Source organism: Micropterus dolomieu, linkage group LG22 (assembly GCF_021292245.1).
Source record: "Micropterus dolomieu isolate WLL.071019.BEF.003 ecotype Adirondacks linkage group LG22, ASM2129224v1, whole genome shotgun sequence".
In the NCBI taxonomy this organism is placed as follows: domain Eukaryota; kingdom Metazoa; phylum Chordata; class Actinopteri; order Centrarchiformes; family Centrarchidae; genus Micropterus; species Micropterus dolomieu.
Genome location: NC_060171.1, coordinates 16362288 through 16379566, shown reverse-complemented (window position 1 = coordinate 16379566; position 17279 = coordinate 16362288). Strand labels below are relative to the sequence as shown.

Below are 17279 nucleotides of genomic sequence, written 5' to 3'. Positions count from 1 at the left end.
TTTATAGATAAATGCCTTTGCTGTTCCAGCAAATTATACCGCTGTAACTCAAAGGAGCCAAGTTGTTTATTTTGGTAGTAAAAGAGCAATCAGAGAAAACAAACAAAGCGCTTTATGAGTGCTGTCAGATTAATAATGATGCTACCCAGCGGTGATGATACAAACGATTATTTTTCAGCACACTGTACCCCACCTCATCGTGGTAATTATAGATACTATATCATTATTATATCAAGTGTTCACTACAAATTATCAGGATAATTGAAGCTTCTCTGGGAGTACCAAGTTCACTGTGCTGCCAGTAAACTGGGAGTTATTGTGCACTGTGAAAAACACACATTTTTGTTATCCACAACAAACTAGCACTGAATCTGTTTGGTGTGTTCATGTTCACACTGTATTTTTCTTAAGTGAGCACACATATGTGTGTACATACACACAAGGATACATGCACAACATCAGTTGACAGTGTTAAGATGAGGCTATACATGTGATACATTGTTTTTCTCCCAGCTTCTGTTCTGGTGTATCTGGGCAAATCCCATGGTGATGAGGCGTAGAATCTGTCATGGAGAAGGCATAAGCCTTTCATATGCATAGTAGAGATAAGAGGCAGCCATTTTATCAGGCGAGCTGTCGCTCCAACATGCTTGCACGTTATGTGTCCCCGGGAGCGCCTCCAGAAACATGTCCCCTTAATGACACAGCCCGCGCTCGCCAAGAGGACGCCCAGTTTGTTCTGAGCTCTAACCTGACAATTATGCCAATTACGCTAGGCAGCAATGTTGACAAACACACCAGGAGAATTGTAGCAGTTGATTGGTAGCAGTGTTCCGAAGTCCCCTGCTGTGACCTCTTCTGTAATTTAAGTAGCATGGAGGAGAATTGCAACGGGTTTTCTAGAAAATTCCCCAAGCCTTATGTTCTTTTGTAACGGGGTGATGTTTGTGCCAACTGAACAGGCAGAGAAACGAATCTAGTGTGTCAAGAAGGCAGAGAGAGAGAAATCATTCTTCCTGCTAGTCACCACTGTATGTGATTTGTTTCGATTCATAAAGCGTGTTGTGTTTCCTGCCAGGCCAGGGCAACATGTACAACGTTGTTGTGGTGGATCATGTTTCCTCCCAGGCTTAGATCCCAAATACTGACCCAGCAGCATTAGCTGCTGCTTATGTAAGCCTTAAAGAGCACTGCTATTGGCACCTGTATATGAACCTTAGCTGCCTGAAGTGAAGCAGGAGACAATGCCAATATGGAAACATATTAACAATACAGTGGCAGCTCACTTGCTACAGCATGAAGTGTGAGTGCTTGGTTAGAATGCATAAAGGCTTTTTCAGCAGGTTTTTTGAGCAAGAACAGCATTGTACTGGATCAGCCTATTTGCAAAAATTCTGTTTTGATAAGCATGCATATTTTGAAAGAAAAGGATGATCCCCTTTTATTTTGGAGCACTTCCAAGCACAGCACATGATTTTTTAATTTGTGCCTCAAAATAACAAGGTAATATATGACTGAAGTTAAAGTTGTCATTTCACACCAAATTAAGTGAATCTTAGATAACATACTGATATGATGTTTTTAAACCAGTTATTTTGCCATATTACAGGGCACCACAATTGCTGAACAACAGAATTTATTTTCTCTCATACTGTAGCAGTTTTTAGCTGTGGTACAACACCTAGCAGGGAGATTTAAAGGCAATAACAACCACAGCTTATAGTTTAACACTGAGGTCAGGAACTATTCTATAACAGTTCACTTGAGCTCTGATCTGGTCATGTAAGCAGAGAGCTGAGAGCTGCTGGGATTGTGCCATGAGTGTGGTTTGTATCTCGAATTACCTTAGAGCTGAAGTCGGACCTGGTCAATGTGAAGTGTCACTGCCTACTGAGAGCGTACTATATCTTTTTTAAGAGCACTATGATACACAAAGGCAGGCAGGAAACAGGCAGCCGGCTGCCTCTGCTGGGGTGGTCGAAGTGAACAGACCTCCCTGCATGTCCCCCTCACTTCTCTCACATAACGTGCTGTGAAGAGGTCAGCTGGTCATTGGGACAGTGGAAATGTAGTCACTCACTGGAATACTATTTACAGTAGAAAAATGAGATTGCTGTGTGAGGCAGTGGTTTTCCTCCTGCCATTTGTTATGAGTTAAAGTTCATACTATAAAACATTACAGTACATTACAGTAATACATTATTTGGGTGTATGACTGATTTGTTATTCTTATTCCATAAAATACTTTAAAATATATAGAGAGGGTATGTTGGATGTAAAGCCTGTTAAACTAGACTGACATGACTTGTTATATTCTGTCCATGTCTCTGTGCCACTTCACACGTCCAACCATTTGTGAAGTTATTTGGATGTTTCCATGCTTGAAGACATGATGTTTTCCTATTACATTGTGATGTTAGTGCAGTCTAACCAGTGCTGCCTGTTAAAAATGTCTGATGTCCCTTAACAATGAAGGTGTAATGATTTACACCTATGTTTAATAAAAAGAGGCTGGGGTGTCCATCTAAATTACATCAGCCACACCAGCCTGCAGTCCACTGCCAGCTCATTGATTAAGAACAGTTTCCATTGGCCTTATGTAACTGGCATTAGTTCAACAATGTTGCTGCTCTCCTGTTAGTGGCAAGAAGGAACATAGATTTTTCTCTTATCAGAGAGAAATGCCTAAATGAAATAAAAGCTACGAAGATTAAAATCCACATTTTTTCCCCCTTCTCAAATGGAGATTGAATAATGAAGGAACAATTGTAGAGGGCAGGCAAAGTTGCAGATTTGTACATGATGATACCGTAGCATGCTGCACAAAAGGACTCCCAAGATTTAGGAAAGTAAAACAATTGTCCAATTAATAACAACAACAAAAAAAACTCCACTTCCGTGTGATTTCTGAGATGTTTTCCAGGCATTGTAGTTATTGACAGCACATGTGAAAACCAAATTTAGATTGCTGTTGGAAGTCTCCATCTTCATTCAGTCAACTGTTTTTAAGCCCCCCCACCCCCCACCTTTGGTTTTGATAAAAGAGAAGGCAATGTCAATCAGGTGAACTAATGGGAATGCACATTTTTTTAATTCACTCAAAGGGAATGGTAAATTGAAAAGAGTTTGCAACCTTTTAACACGCTCACACACACCAGCGCTGACAGTCAAGCTCCATTATCTGTCAGCTGGAGAGGTTAAAAATAACTGTGCTCGCAGCAAATTAGACGTATCATTTGGCTTCTAACTGAGAGATGAATCTTTGTGTGGATGCTCCTGCCATGCCATGACACAGGGGCAATATATCAGGCTGTGTTTGCTTGTCTTTCTCATAAACTCCAAATGGAATTGTAAACAGATGAAGCAATTTTACACCAAATGTATTCTCACAGAGTTGCTCCTATGCTACAATAAGAAGCCCAGCTACCATAGACATATACATTACTGCCCCATGCACTCTCAAGCCAAAGTACATAAATCATAATTTGGCTGCCTGCAGGGTTATTGCTATCGCTCAAAGCCAATCCTCTAAGTGTTTTATATGTAACTTTTTTATCTGACGATAAATCTGATGTTATTGCACATATCTGGAGAAGGACTTTTCAAGATCCAGCCTGCCTGGTATTTCTCTGCTCACAAATATAAAGGCAGAATCACACATGCTGTACAGTGAGTTTAGGTATGCGCATAGACACATAATGCATATAAACACACAATAATGAGCTGTATGAATCCCGATTCTGCTTGTCACAGTTAAGTTTTCCGTGTCATTCAATAGCACCTTGCCCATTTATGCATGCATTTTATGTCGGGTGTCGGGAGGTGGGGTGTCAGTTCCCATTTAAGATGGTAAAAGAAGTGTAACTGTGAGATCCTTGTTACAGTATGGTAAGTAAAGAGATTTCCATGGGAGGCTAAGGTGACAGCCAAGGTATAGTGTTTCCTCTAAATACCTAACAACATCATTGTTAATTCATAGCTATTTAATCACTTACTAGAGTAAGTGCAGGAAGGATGATCTTTGTGTCATGTTGTCTCACACGGTAATCTCTTGTATTTCCTTGCTTAAGACCCATGCTCCAAATTTGTCACTGACTGCGTGTAACCGTATTCACCCCCGAGTTTTAAGATGAGTTTTAAGTCTGCATATTTACTGAGCTCAGTGTGGCCCTGACTCAGTCTGCTTGACATGATTTATCTCATCCAGCTTAACTGACAGGTATTGATGTGATACAAGGATAAATGCAGTAGATTGATGGAATTAAAGCCCACCCTATTGTTCCCATGCTGTGCATCACTGACACAGCATGGAGACTCATGTCTCTCATTAAAGAAAATAAATGCTTCAGGCATCCTCCCCGCAAAAGCATCATACGTGTGTATGCCCGCACACGCCTGTGTGTGTGTGTGTGGGAAGCTATCTCATTTGTTTTGCCTCTCTATAATCTCACCCTCCTTGCACAATGGGTTTAGCCTGGCCTTGAATGGGAGAGAGTACAAATTGCAGCAGACTCTAAACAGCAGAGCATTCACCCTGTTGACAGAGCCCTGGACATGTGATTATATTAAACAAAGGGACAAGACCATTGATTATAACATTGACTTTCAATGGACAGGATCACAACTAAAAGCATAGCCGGGCACTCCCCCTTGCTTCTTATATGATGCATTTATGCCAATAAAGAAATCTAATTTTAACTGTAAAAAAAAAAAAAAGAGAGAGAGAGAGAAGCTTTCTCCACTTTACGTGCACAGCAGGCACTTGGCTGTGCATCTAAATTTTAGGAAAGCTAGTGTTAACTCTATATTTGGATTCCACTGGAGTGGATTAAGGATTCTTTACTGCAAACCCACGGGATTCTCAGAGACATAAAAGAGGAGACTGTTTGCATCCATGCTATACAAATAATTGCAGGTTTCAAATCGAGTGTAATTTCAAGCACCAGCTATATGGGAGAGTGTGGGCTTTGATGTACAAATCCACAATTCATGGGGGATTAGCACCCCAAAGGTTAGCAGTTGCTAATTACAGGAGATTGGTTATACATATCTAACAAGGCAAGAAGACAGCCTTAATAAATGTGAGGATTCATCAGGAACAAGGATAAGCAGCTGTGATAAGCGGACATGCATTTGAATCACCATAGTTTGATACCCTGTAATGCCCTTCTTTATACAGTGAAAGAAAAGAAGCCCTGTCTCTTCTATTGTCTTTACAAACAGTATACCTTGTACAATATGAGATGTTCAAGATGCATAATGCAGATTTGTGCAATCATATAAATTAACCTCTGTGATTTTCTTCCTGTGTCTCTTACTGCAGCAATTTCTCTTTTACTGTATTTTGCTTGCAGCATTCAGTGCTGCATTACCATAATCCTTGGTTCCTTTCCACAAACCACCACTGGCTAAATGAATCTATTATTTTTGCCTGGAGCCGTAAAGATGCAACAAAATGCAATGCATTGAAGGGAATGAAACTTGTGATAAACCCCACATTTTCTCTATTATAGCCTGTCTGCAACAGAAGTTTTATACGTAGTTGGAAGTATCAGTGCACTTGACCTTTAATAATCTGAATGTTGTAAGCTTAAAAGGTGACATCAAACCCTAAACCTTTAGAGAAAAAAAAACAATTAATTTCTGCAAACAGTCATTTAGTCAAGCTCTGGCTCACTGGACCTGTGTGCTGTTGATTCTCCTGACCAACAGTAGCCGACCTGGCCAGTGTGGCCTTGTGTCTTCATATGGCCCTAAATTAAACATGTCCGAGCCAAGGCAGGCACTTGCTCTGCCGCGGGAAACGCTTTTTCATCTCCTAATGAATGTGCCCGAGGGGGTCCCACAGGGGGCTCCACTTCACCCCTCATTAGGCAGGGTGCTGCCTCTGCCTTCATGCTGAGGAGCAACCTCCTGGAGAGGGGCCTCCCACTTCATCTGAACATCCCACGCTCCCCTGCCCTGGACCAGTGGGCTGCATTGCTCTCTCTCACTCTCACTCTCACTCTTCTTTCTCACTCTCTATCTCTCCCTGTCTCCACTACTTTCCCCTCACCACAAAGGAGCTTGTCTTACAGTCGCAAACCAGGGATGAGAGGACGATCCATGCTCCTAATGTCATTTTAATGGCCTTGTTTGGTCTGTTGTGATTGTGATATATTGCTATACACACACTTCTAATGTACTCCTAGATGTGTACTTAACTGTCTTTTTCACAACATTAGAACTGCATTGATATTTCCACTTTGTTCCATCCATGCTGTCCTCATTATTACAAACAGATATGCACTTTATGTGAGGCGCAGAGGGCCAGACAAGCTGTGTAGTGGCCTTGGTTAGCAAAAAGAAGGAAGAAGTGAAGAGCTGAAGGACTGTGGAGGACCCTATGTCCTGCTCTGGGTTAGAAGTTCCTAGTCCAGTGCTGCAAATACCCACTCTCATGTGGAAAATATTGACAGCCTCCTGTTGTTAATGAAGCAACAAAGCACAGACAGTTCCTGGCTGTTGTGAGGCAGTAGGAAGGGAAAGATGGATATACTGGCTGTCAGCTGACTCCAAGAGCCTTTGCATGGCAGCAGAGCAGGCTGAAGCACTGATTGTTATTCCAGGGCTTTTGGGATGTGTTTATGCAATCATTAATCTTGGCACTTGTTTATTTGCCTGGGATTAGAGCACCACGGTGCATTCACCAGCAGTCATGGAAGCTGGTTCACCGAAAGGTAGCAGCGAGCGCTCAGGCCTTCCACTCTAAGCAAAGTGTGCAAGGAGGGAAGCATGCTTTGCGCATGGGTGCTTAATCTTGCCATGTTAAACAAAACCAGGCCAGTGTTTGTAGGACTGTGAAAACAGCAGTGCAGGGGGAATGTGCCTCACATGCTGTAAGCAGTCCGTGAACTCTGTGTGGCAGTAGACACTCCTCGTGCACCCCTGTCGTCTAGGAATGCCTTTCACATAGTTTGCCGCAACTGTAGGAGAGTGAGGACGAGAGACAGACAACGACAGAGTTGCTTAGCAGCTCCTGCACAGTGAATGCAGAAATGATTGTAGTTTTTTTTCTATTAAATGTCGTGATAACCATGTTTTTCCAAACAGGAAACATTTTAGAAACTAATCTAAACTGCTGTCTTTTAAACTCAGTGACAATGCATTTTGGAGATAATCCCGTAGGTTTTAAAACAGGATTTTATGACCCCAAGGAGACATTGAGCATAAAGCAGGCTTACTTAAAAATGTTAGAATCACTAACACACTTGGAGATCCACTGTTGGACTCACTGCACAGCAACCTGTACTGTATATAGCTATAACTATATAATATATTAACATGTAATTTACTGCAAGCCCATCAAATATAACGTAAATCACGTACATGGTTACTGATAAAGTGACATAGCAGTGTACTGACACTCAAGCCATTGACATTCATCGCCTCGGTCTACTTATCATGGCCGTGATACTGCCAGGAACAAAATGAAATAAACAAATTGATTTTTAAAATGCCTTGCAGATTTCATCACAAGTAAATATTTTACATGGCCGCAATCATAACATTTCAGTTTAATCATTTTGAACATTTAGTAGCATTGGAGCTGAATGATGGAATGGAAGTGTTTGCAGTCACTTATTAAGACACTAATAGCCAAAGGCACTATATGGATTAGATAATGACTCTGTCTCACTTTATAATTTGCTCTCTACACCTGGAAGAGAGGGCTTAGAAAATCTTTGAAGGCGAAATTGTAGTGCTGAGTGTGTGTGTGTAGTTGCACATAAATTAGGGCTCACATGAGGAGGACCAAATAGAGGTCCAGGTAAAAACAAGGAGCGAGCCCAGTGAAGCAGGCTCTTTGAGAAAGCTCTTCTTCTGGGGCCTCATGACATCGCTGATCTGTGGAAAGGTTAGGTGCCTCTAGTTTCAGTTCTATCAAGCTCTGGATCTTTGAGCAGCAGGATTCAGTATCCCAGCTAATGTAACAAGGCTCATTTGTCTCAATCACACGTCCCTGGAAGTATCGGCTGGCCATTGATGTCATTCATCTTCCCTGTCCTTGCCTGCTCTTTTTCGGCTGATGAAAACCCAAGACCTTCAAGCCGAATGGCAGAGGTCCTGTAAAAAAGTCAGCCCTGCTGTAAAAACTGTTGGGTAACAGAGGTGCTGTGTGGCACCTTTATAAACCTGGCAGACAATAACTTTCCAGATTTCATTAAAGGTTGACAGACTTGCACATGTTTTGAGCGATTGACTTTGTAATTTTGCTACTGACTTAAGCACATTGTCATCAGACGGTGAGAACATATTCTTTTATCTTGGCTATTCCAGGAGCAGTTGTTTTTGTCCACTGCCTACACAGCACCAGCAGCAGACACATCTGGCAGTCTAGTCAGAACAAACATTGCATTATGATACATTTATGTAGGCAACGCTTTTATCCTTCTTCAGGCAAACATGTCATTAAAATTATGATAAAAATTTTATATTATCTCTAATTCACAAAACCACGGCACATGAAAAAGATCTATGTAAACTGCTTATTTCACCATGGGTGGTGGGGTAAAACGTTTCTGTTCTTTTGTGAAGATGGGCATTTCCAGTACAAGGAATGATTAAAAAGCATTCAAAAAATAAAATATATATCAATATAATGTAACAGCGCTGGTGAATTTCTAGTGTCTTCCCACAATCTGGTATCCATTATAAGGGAATAAGTCAGGATGATGTGCTTATATATTATAAATTGACAGGCTGCGGGCAAAGAACACCTGGATGTGAAGCAGGAGCTAACTGATATAGCATAATACATCTGTATTGTTATATGTAAGTGTATCTTACACATTAACTCAAACACTATAATATAGGAAAATTCAAAGTATTACCATTTTTAAAGGAAAACTGTTAATTGACACACGTTTACCCTGCGGATGCTCCTTATTTTCTTATTTGTAGAGATATTGCATTGTGACATTGCTGTCATGATGTTTTTTTTCCTCACAAAAAATTGATTTAAAATGTTTTGGAATAAAGCTCACCGCTTGATCTATTAACACATGTGCTGCATCCCCACGCAGAGCTGGCTTCAGCTGATGTCAGCTCCAGTGGAAATACTGACTCGCGCCATAACTGGAGGCTTATGCTGAGCTTCCCTCTTCGATGGAGCCAATCAAGATCATGATTACTATCTGGCCCATGCAGCCAGTCTGCGTTGTCTGGAAACATGTTTTCCTAAGGAGACCACAGAGGGACAATTACTGTCAGCTGAACTATTCAGCCTGCTCTCCATGTGTGTTCTGGCGGCGTGCCTCTGACCCACTGACCCTGAGCAGCAGCATGAGACTGGACCTCCAGTCTCCCTCTTCTTTTTACCCTCACACCTCTACTGCTCCCCCCAGTATGCATAACTGAGGCACTCAAATATGCACTTTGACTAAAATGCAAACGCAAAAACACCACACAGGAAGTTGTATTGATGTGCGTTTTGATTTCTTTGTTTGAAAAAGTAGATATTTCTTATTCAAAAACCCACAACAGAATTTGTCTTACAGAAATGCATACTAATACAGCAATTACAGGAGGAAGGAAGTTGGACAATGTGGCAGTAGCAAATTCCCTGGTGCAATGGAACAAGGCTCTTTGTTGTTATGTAAAGGTTTCTGCGTGTAATTGCAGTGGATGTTTTGAGGGATTCATTATTTATATATTCAATGTTTTTCTAAAGGAACCTACTAGGCTGTCATCCCTGTAGGGAGATTGGGGGCTGAGAGGTGCTTAACCAAGGCACTGTACCACAATCGAGGCTTTAACCATTGCCAGCTTAGTTCAAGTGGTCAGACTAAAAGGTTCAGAAGCGTCACATGATCCGACAGCTAAAATCTTAGAATTCAAACAGCAGCTCCTGCACCAGTCAATCAGTCAGTCCTATGTGATTTCAGCCTCAGTGATTTTGAGTTTTGGTGCATCCCAATGCCTTGCTGCACAGTGCATGAGTAAAAAAACAATTCACAAGCAACTCTGACTCAGACTTACAATGTTATATTTCCCTTCAAAAATGCATGTCATTATAATAGAGGGTGTATCACATTTGAATTTAGGGTAGAAACCAAATGATCTAAATAGTTAGACAAAACATGGGGGGTAGAATGCATAAGTGAGTGCTGTCTACAGATTGTATTTTGCCATTAGAGTAAACAGTGTGAGCCTTTCTCCCTCCTGGCACACATGTACACCCGCACGCACACGCTCACACAAACAGAAGGGGCGTGCCCTCCGGTCCCCAGCACCCAGGCACAACTTCACTTGTCACTGCAGTCACAGACAAGAAGGGGATAGGTGGGGGAAGATGGATAGAGGGAGGTAAGGAGTGATGGGGAGAGAGATTTGAGCTCAGGTGGGGCAGACAAGGGAGGGGAGAAGAGCGCCGCACACATGCTACCCTTCATGGTGCTCGTCTGCTCGGTAAACCCAGGCTTTTGTTGTTTCCCCTAGAGTGCAGGCGTTCAGACTCTCAGTCAGGAAGCTCGTCAATCTTTGCCACAACAACACATAAATTAGTGCCCAAATTACTGTTACGCTGGTGGAGAAAGAGACATGGAGAGAGATGTCTTGCGCTGCCGTTTGGGAATACATCTTTCTCTCTCCGGCTCCCCCTCATAGAGGGTGTCAGAATGCACTTCAATAAAACAGTCAAGTAAATACAGGGAGAGACATGAAGAGAGAAGCACTGCTGTGTTGTACAGGCATCTGGAGTTGGGCAGTGTTGAAATATTAATAGGCCTCACACACAAACAAACACAGAGATGTACGCATGAGTTCATCTAAAAAGCGGCCCAGGGCGATGGTCCAGACCTGAGCTTTAGCAAAGTCACTGCACTGCTATGAAGGAATAACAGGGAAAGGCTTAAAGAGCCCATCTTTTGAAACGGAAATATATCTTCAAATATAGCTGGTCTCTAGTGAAGGGGGATCACAGCTTATGCAGCTAAATGAATGGGGGGGGAATTAGCAAGACGCAGCATAGAGACATCAAAATGTGTCAATTATGGCTTTCCTTGCTCTAATCCCTCTGGTCCGAATATTTTTGATGACTTCAGCATGTTTATAGGTTGAATGGAAGCTGATGATATAGAGTTTTGGTCTGCAGGTGAATTTCTGTAGAGCGCTATGTGCTTTCTTTGTGCAACAACCCAGCAAATAACATTAGAACAGCTCTATGGTAATATGCCAGCCACCTCCGATCCCTAAACAAATAACACATTTATACTATTCAGCCTGTGTTCCGTGCCACGACTGTCCTTTGCCGCTGACATTCAAATAACCTTTCTTCTGCTGCATAAATGGGAATAAAAAAAGTATTGTGTTGTGCGACTTCACATGACAGCAGAGCCCTGGCAGATGAAAAGAGGCAGAATTCTGATTCCAGCTCTTGTTAGGCTGTCGTCTCTCTACAGCTAGATCTGACTGTCGTGGGTATCTGTTTAGAGAAGACTGTTTATCAACCGACAGCTGATCTCCACCGCCAAATGGGAAGTTCATGTGGCAAAATGAATAGTTGCACATAATGATGGAGGAACACTGCTTAGTACACATTTGCCAGACAGTTCAGTGCCCCAGGTGTTTGTATGTTGATAATGTGTAAATTCTCTGTTCTGAGTGCAGCCCAGAGAGCAGACATGTGATCCTTATAAGCTTTTATTGCAAAATATTCTAAGAGGAGAATGTATTAAGACAGTTTGCCTGATGGGAGAGGAATTGTTGATCTGTTCATAATGCTGTGCCCTGTCCAGTTTCTTACATAATCTCTGACAGGAGCCCACTGGCTTGCGTCACTCTGTCATTGACAGCTGTCAACACAACATGACCGATACACACGTACTATATACTCGCTCACTCACACACCACCATGCAGAGAGAAGCAAATCTATTCTTCCTCCAACTGCTCCACGTGGTTTTCTTTTTGGAATGATTGTGCATTGTAAATGAGCCAGTGAACAGAAGATCTGCATATACCCAACAGTATAGAAGCCTTGATTTCAGACCTCATTTATTGTGCACATCCATCATGAATCATCAGGCCATGAGAAAATGATTTAATGGTCCAATCGAGTAATGAGTTAAGCTCTCAGCATTATGACGGTGGCCTGGGCATGGGTCTGTAATGTAAGGGATAATCTTAATCCTTCAACGTTATGTCAGTAGTCCAAGGGTTCAGTGGGAACAGCCAAGAGATTTTAACTAGTTATTTTCCATGTTTGCACAAGCCTGTAATATTTTCAGTTTTATTTTGTGCATGTTACCAGCATGCCGCATTGAAAATTTTAACTATATAATTCTAAAAAGTAAATTTAAGAATAATTACCGGAACTAAATAAAATGTTTGTTTTTATCTAAAAAGATGGTCTTCAGTGCATGCTAATTGTACTGCAATACTACATTTACACTGTATACAGAGGACGTTTCCCTGTCTGACAACATCTGTCTATTCAGTGCTTAAAAATAACAATTGTTCGGGGTGTTCACATTTGACTGTGAGTTTACAGGTCTTTGATAATGTAGTGTAGGTTTAGCAGTTGGTTGATCTCAGGGCTGTGGAGAAGACAGTGAAGGGCACTGGGTGAACATGCAGAGGCCTCGCTGCCCTATTGTACATGTGCTCTGAGTGACACGTCATCCCCTCAAAGGGCCTGCTAGTGTGATGAATCAGTGTCCTTGAACTGCTCAACCACAGACAGACAAAGAACAAGCTTTAGCATTCGGCTTCACTGTCTCCTCTCTCTGCCATGCCCATTGTCTGAGACACCCACGACAGGCTGCAATGCCGCAGACAGGAAACCAGTCTTGAGCCGCTGTCCGGCCCTTATGGTTAGGTGCGTAGTGTGATTGTGCTACAGTGTGATCCACACATAATCTTGGCATCTCAGCACGTGTCTTTGAAGTGGCCTGTGTGCAGAGGCCATCTCACAGTGCTGTGAGGAGCAGCAGGCTGCTGGGATGGGCTTTAGCATGGCTGCCCGTCTAACTGTGCCTGGCTTTGATGTTGTAAACAGAGCAGGCAGGGCTGGCTGGCAGGGAAACGGGCAGGCAGGGAGGCAGGCAGGGAGGCAGGCAGACGCAGTGAATGGGATCAGTGGCACTGCGCTGGTCAAGCTCAAGCGAGCCAGCAGCTGCCTGTTTCACACCAAGAGGCAGTTAACACCGCAGCTCATGTCAATAGATATTGACTGCCAGATTGGGAGTGCTTATAAGCGCAGGCCTTTTTGTTTGATTGACTCCCCTGTGTGAATTCAGTTCAAATCATCCTCAGTGTCTGAAGTGTAGCTTAGGGCCCCCATGACCAGTCACTCAAAAGAACAACTTGCACAGTCATAGAGATATACAAATATTGACTTAGGCTGATGATGTAGGTGACTTCATGGTGTATTTGATCTCCATTGTGTCATTGCTCTGTATTTATTCTCCTTGACCCCCCTCTCCACATGTTTTTGAAAGCTGCTTATCCCAGTGTGGAAATAACTATATGTTCAGACCGAGGTCTTTTCTCATACAAGAAACTACAGAGCCTGCCTCAGCCAGTCCAGAGACAAACCCTTTTTACTGTTGAGTGCACTGAGCATCCAGGGGCTTGTGCAGCGGTGAAGTGAGAGGGTGTTAGCTGGTGAGGCTGTGTGTACTCAGGGCCTTCCTGCTGCAGATAGGGCTTTTTGAGGCATGCTTGTGTATATGTATGCCCTGCCCAGCCTGGCACCCCCGCGTCTCTACTCCCACTGCTTTCACCTGATGTGGCACAGCCTCTGTCAGGCCTGAGCGAGTGCCCAGCCAGCTCCGCTTCTTCAGGAGAGATGAAGGCATCTTACAGCTATGCTGTGGGGGTGGGGAAGCCAGCAGCAGCCTAAGCCTGGAGCTCTCAGAGGCTGCAGCTCAGAGCCAAAAGCCTGTGGGCTGGATAGGGTGGGTGGAAGCTTGGCTTAACTTAGCAAGACAACCATGGCCACAGCCCTGCACTGCCACCCAATGGCTAGGGCCTGTCACTACAACCTTTAGTTTGCCATAACCACAGCTAGTCATAATTACAGCACGCTTCAGTTGTTGTGAGTGCATGTCAGAACAAATTATGTAAGTAATGAGGCTGAAAATGCTAAAGGAGTTGAAACACACTGCACTGCTAATGCTCATGCAGGGAGAACACAAAAACAAACAATAGAGTGCACTCATACAGAGATAGACCTAACCAAAATAACAAGCAACTGTGCACAGTAAGGAAAAGATTAATTATAAATTAACCCTCTCAGTTAGGTTGGGAAAGCCCGCCTCCTGCCTGGATTTCACTCTAATCCGGGCCGACGAGGTGCACTGCCCTCTATTGTATGTGAGAATCACAAATCACAGGAGGTGTTGTCTGGAGGAGAATTAATTGTGCATGTTCCACCACTTCCTTTTGTTAATTTTACTAAAATGTAGGCTAATTCCATGTAAACATGGCCAGTCTTGTTGACTCCAGCAGCGCGAGGAGAACAGACACAGATTCCTGAATGAATGGAGTGTGGCTCCGGGGTTAGTGGATTAGAGGCTCTGTGTTAAGGGCCTCTCACGGGCATGCCTCAGGGACAAGGACATTATCCACATGACACATTACAAGCTCCTAGGCAGATGATTAAAATGGGCAGAGATCTCTGGATTGAACCCCAGCAAAAGTACTTTTGATGTGATCAAACAAGTTTAAAGAGGTTGGTTGTTAAGGTGTACAAGGGATATTTGAAGCTTCTAGTCTTGGGAGGAGGCACGGGGCTTCATAGTAGACAGTGAGGCCTGGCTAGAGGGGAGAGGCTGATGTAACACTTTGACATAGAATGTACCACCACTTTTTTAATTATTATAATTTTTATTGCTTCTCATTAAGGCAAAATTATAATATTCCTAATTAGTATAGACTTGTGTTGCAATAGCTCAGTGTGCTCTGATTGGTTGGTTGCATGGCTGGTTGGAGAAAACCATTACATCGTGAGAAAATATCCCGCGGTGATCTTTCCTCGATTTAGATCAGATAGCGGAGTTCGTCTGGCGCTGCAGTGCACTGTTGGGATGGTGGGACTGAGATGTTGAAGATGTGGAGGAGGGCTGTGAGATAGAGATCACTGGAGGAAGAGAGAACAGGGGGAAGACAGAGGGGGGAGGTGGAGGTGGAGAGGGATGCACCATCAGTGGCTGCAGTGATAAAGCTGAGAGCAGTGGGACGAGCTGGGAGTTCTGTGTCTCTGATGTCTGTGTGTTCTGTCTGTTCTCTTGCGTTGCCCTGTGGTCTGCTCCTGAAGAGAAGGGCCAACGATGGATGAGGCCTGTCCTCTCTGTGCTTTTGTCCTTTATGGCGGGTGAATCACAGGCCTGTCAACAGCACAACACCACAGCCAAACCCCCCCACTGAACACAGTCCCTGCCACTGCTCCATCCAGCACAGTGGGCATGTTATGATTCTTTGTGGCCGCAATGGATGTACTCCTGAGGTTTTTATGGTTTTGAAGTTTAAGAGGCTTCATGAAGTCAAGTTTTCCACCAGTGAATATGTGTCCTCATGTGGCTAAAGAGCCTTTCATTGCACCAGGCTAGTATTAGTACTACTGTAGCGTATTAGGGTTTGTGGATAGCTGGGTTTTTCCTTATGTAAGTTGTGTTTAGGATGCAAATTGACACCATGTTTACATTGGCTGCTTGTGAGGACTTAAAATGGCCTCCTTCCCTTCTCACACACACACACACACACACACACACACACACAGCTCGGTAAATATTCAGCTAATGCTCTGTGGAAGTGAGGATTCAAAAGCCACCGGATGAGATGTTTTTAGAAGCACAGTGCTCTTTCATGTACCAACATGGATCCATGGTGAGGGTGTTGTACAGTGACTTGTGACAGCAAAATGTTGATTTTTTTTATTATTTATTATTTCTTTCATTTCCTTTTCTTCTCTGCAGCTCAAATCGAAATAATTCCCTGCAAGATCTGTGGAGACAAATCATCAGGCATCCATTACGGCGTGATAACATGTGAAGGCTGTAAGGTAAGCGTCAAGAGACCGAACTTGTTTGTGTCATGGGAAGTAGTGTGTGTATGTGAGGTACAGGAGAGCCGAGAAGGGGAAAGACAGGGAAAATTGAGGACGTAAAGAAAGTTGCTTGCTAGGAAAAAACGTTTGAAAATGTTGCTGAAGTTTTACGATGATTTGGAGAGGGACTGCGAAGTGTAAACACACAGAACATGATCGTTAAAGTGGTCAAGCACCACAGAGGACATCACAGAAAACCACAATTAGTAGGACAAAGTCATTCCTTTGCCTTGCTCTGCTTTTCCCTCCCAGGGACATGTCTTTTCACATTTTTTTTGCTTCTGCTGCAGCCTGTTCTTCTTGAAATAAAATGATCAAAAGGAGAGTGCTTTGAATTATAGCAGATTGTTGGCTGTTTGCTACAGTGTTGCTTCCATTGAAGCCGCCTTTTGTACTGTTTCAAATGCACCAGCCATTCACAGTGAGGAGAATTTTGTGCTTAGAGTGGATTCTTGTCCCTGTGCTTGTCACCAGGCACATCATTAGCATTCCTCAGCCAGCCTGCACCTTTGCTGTTTGCTCCTGTGTGTGTGTGTGTGTGTGTGTGTGTGTGTGTGTGTGTGTGTGTGTGTGTGTGTGTGTGTGTGTGAGAGAGAGAGAGAGAGGGAAAGAGAGGGAGAGAGAGGTTCCTTTTAGCTGTTCTTCCCAGTGCTCCTCTCCCTCACACAGGAGCTGGAAGGACCAAAACACTAAAGAGTAAACTGCTGAAATCTATCTTTAATGATTGCTAATTAGTCCAAGGCAGAGAGGCCTTTAATGATATGTGCAAGTACAAAAGTTTGGACCATAAATCATAGCATTATTAAAGAGTGCTGCTTGTCACTGGCAGTTATAGCCTGTTTCCATAATGGCTTCCATTATAAAGGAACTTGGCAGCTGTCAGCTGTTTTCTTGTAATTAAACAGCCAATGAGCAGCTAATTAAGACATATGTGTATGGAGCAGTAGAGTGGGGCATGTTAATGATGTGCTGGAATCAATTCATTAAGTCAAAGGATGAGGAATCCAGTCAGTGTACATTCGCAATACTTTAGCACTGCACATGCCAGTGCTGCATTAATCAACACTAATAACCCCACTGAAGAAAGATACCATCCACTGTTATCATTCCTGCCCAAACACACCACCCTCATGCTGTACACACTGGTGAAATACAGTGCTATTTGAATGCCAGATATTAGAGTGTAACAGC

At 43.1% G+C, this 17279-nt stretch overlaps 1 protein-coding gene across 3 annotated transcripts in view; it reads left to right on the top strand.

Annotated features, from left to right (window-relative positions):
- The window catches only part of roraa (RAR-related orphan receptor A, paralog a), a 180201-nt gene that overhangs the window by 150717 nt on the left and 12205 nt on the right, over nucleotides 1–17279 (top strand). For all 3 annotated transcript variants that reach the window (XM_046037029.1, XM_046037028.1, XM_046037030.1), the window contains one exon: nucleotides 15958–16043. In XM_046037029.1, the coding sequence (XP_045892985.1) occupies nucleotides 15958–16043 (86 nt within the window). The remainder of the gene's footprint in view (nucleotides 1–15957; nucleotides 16044–17279) is intronic.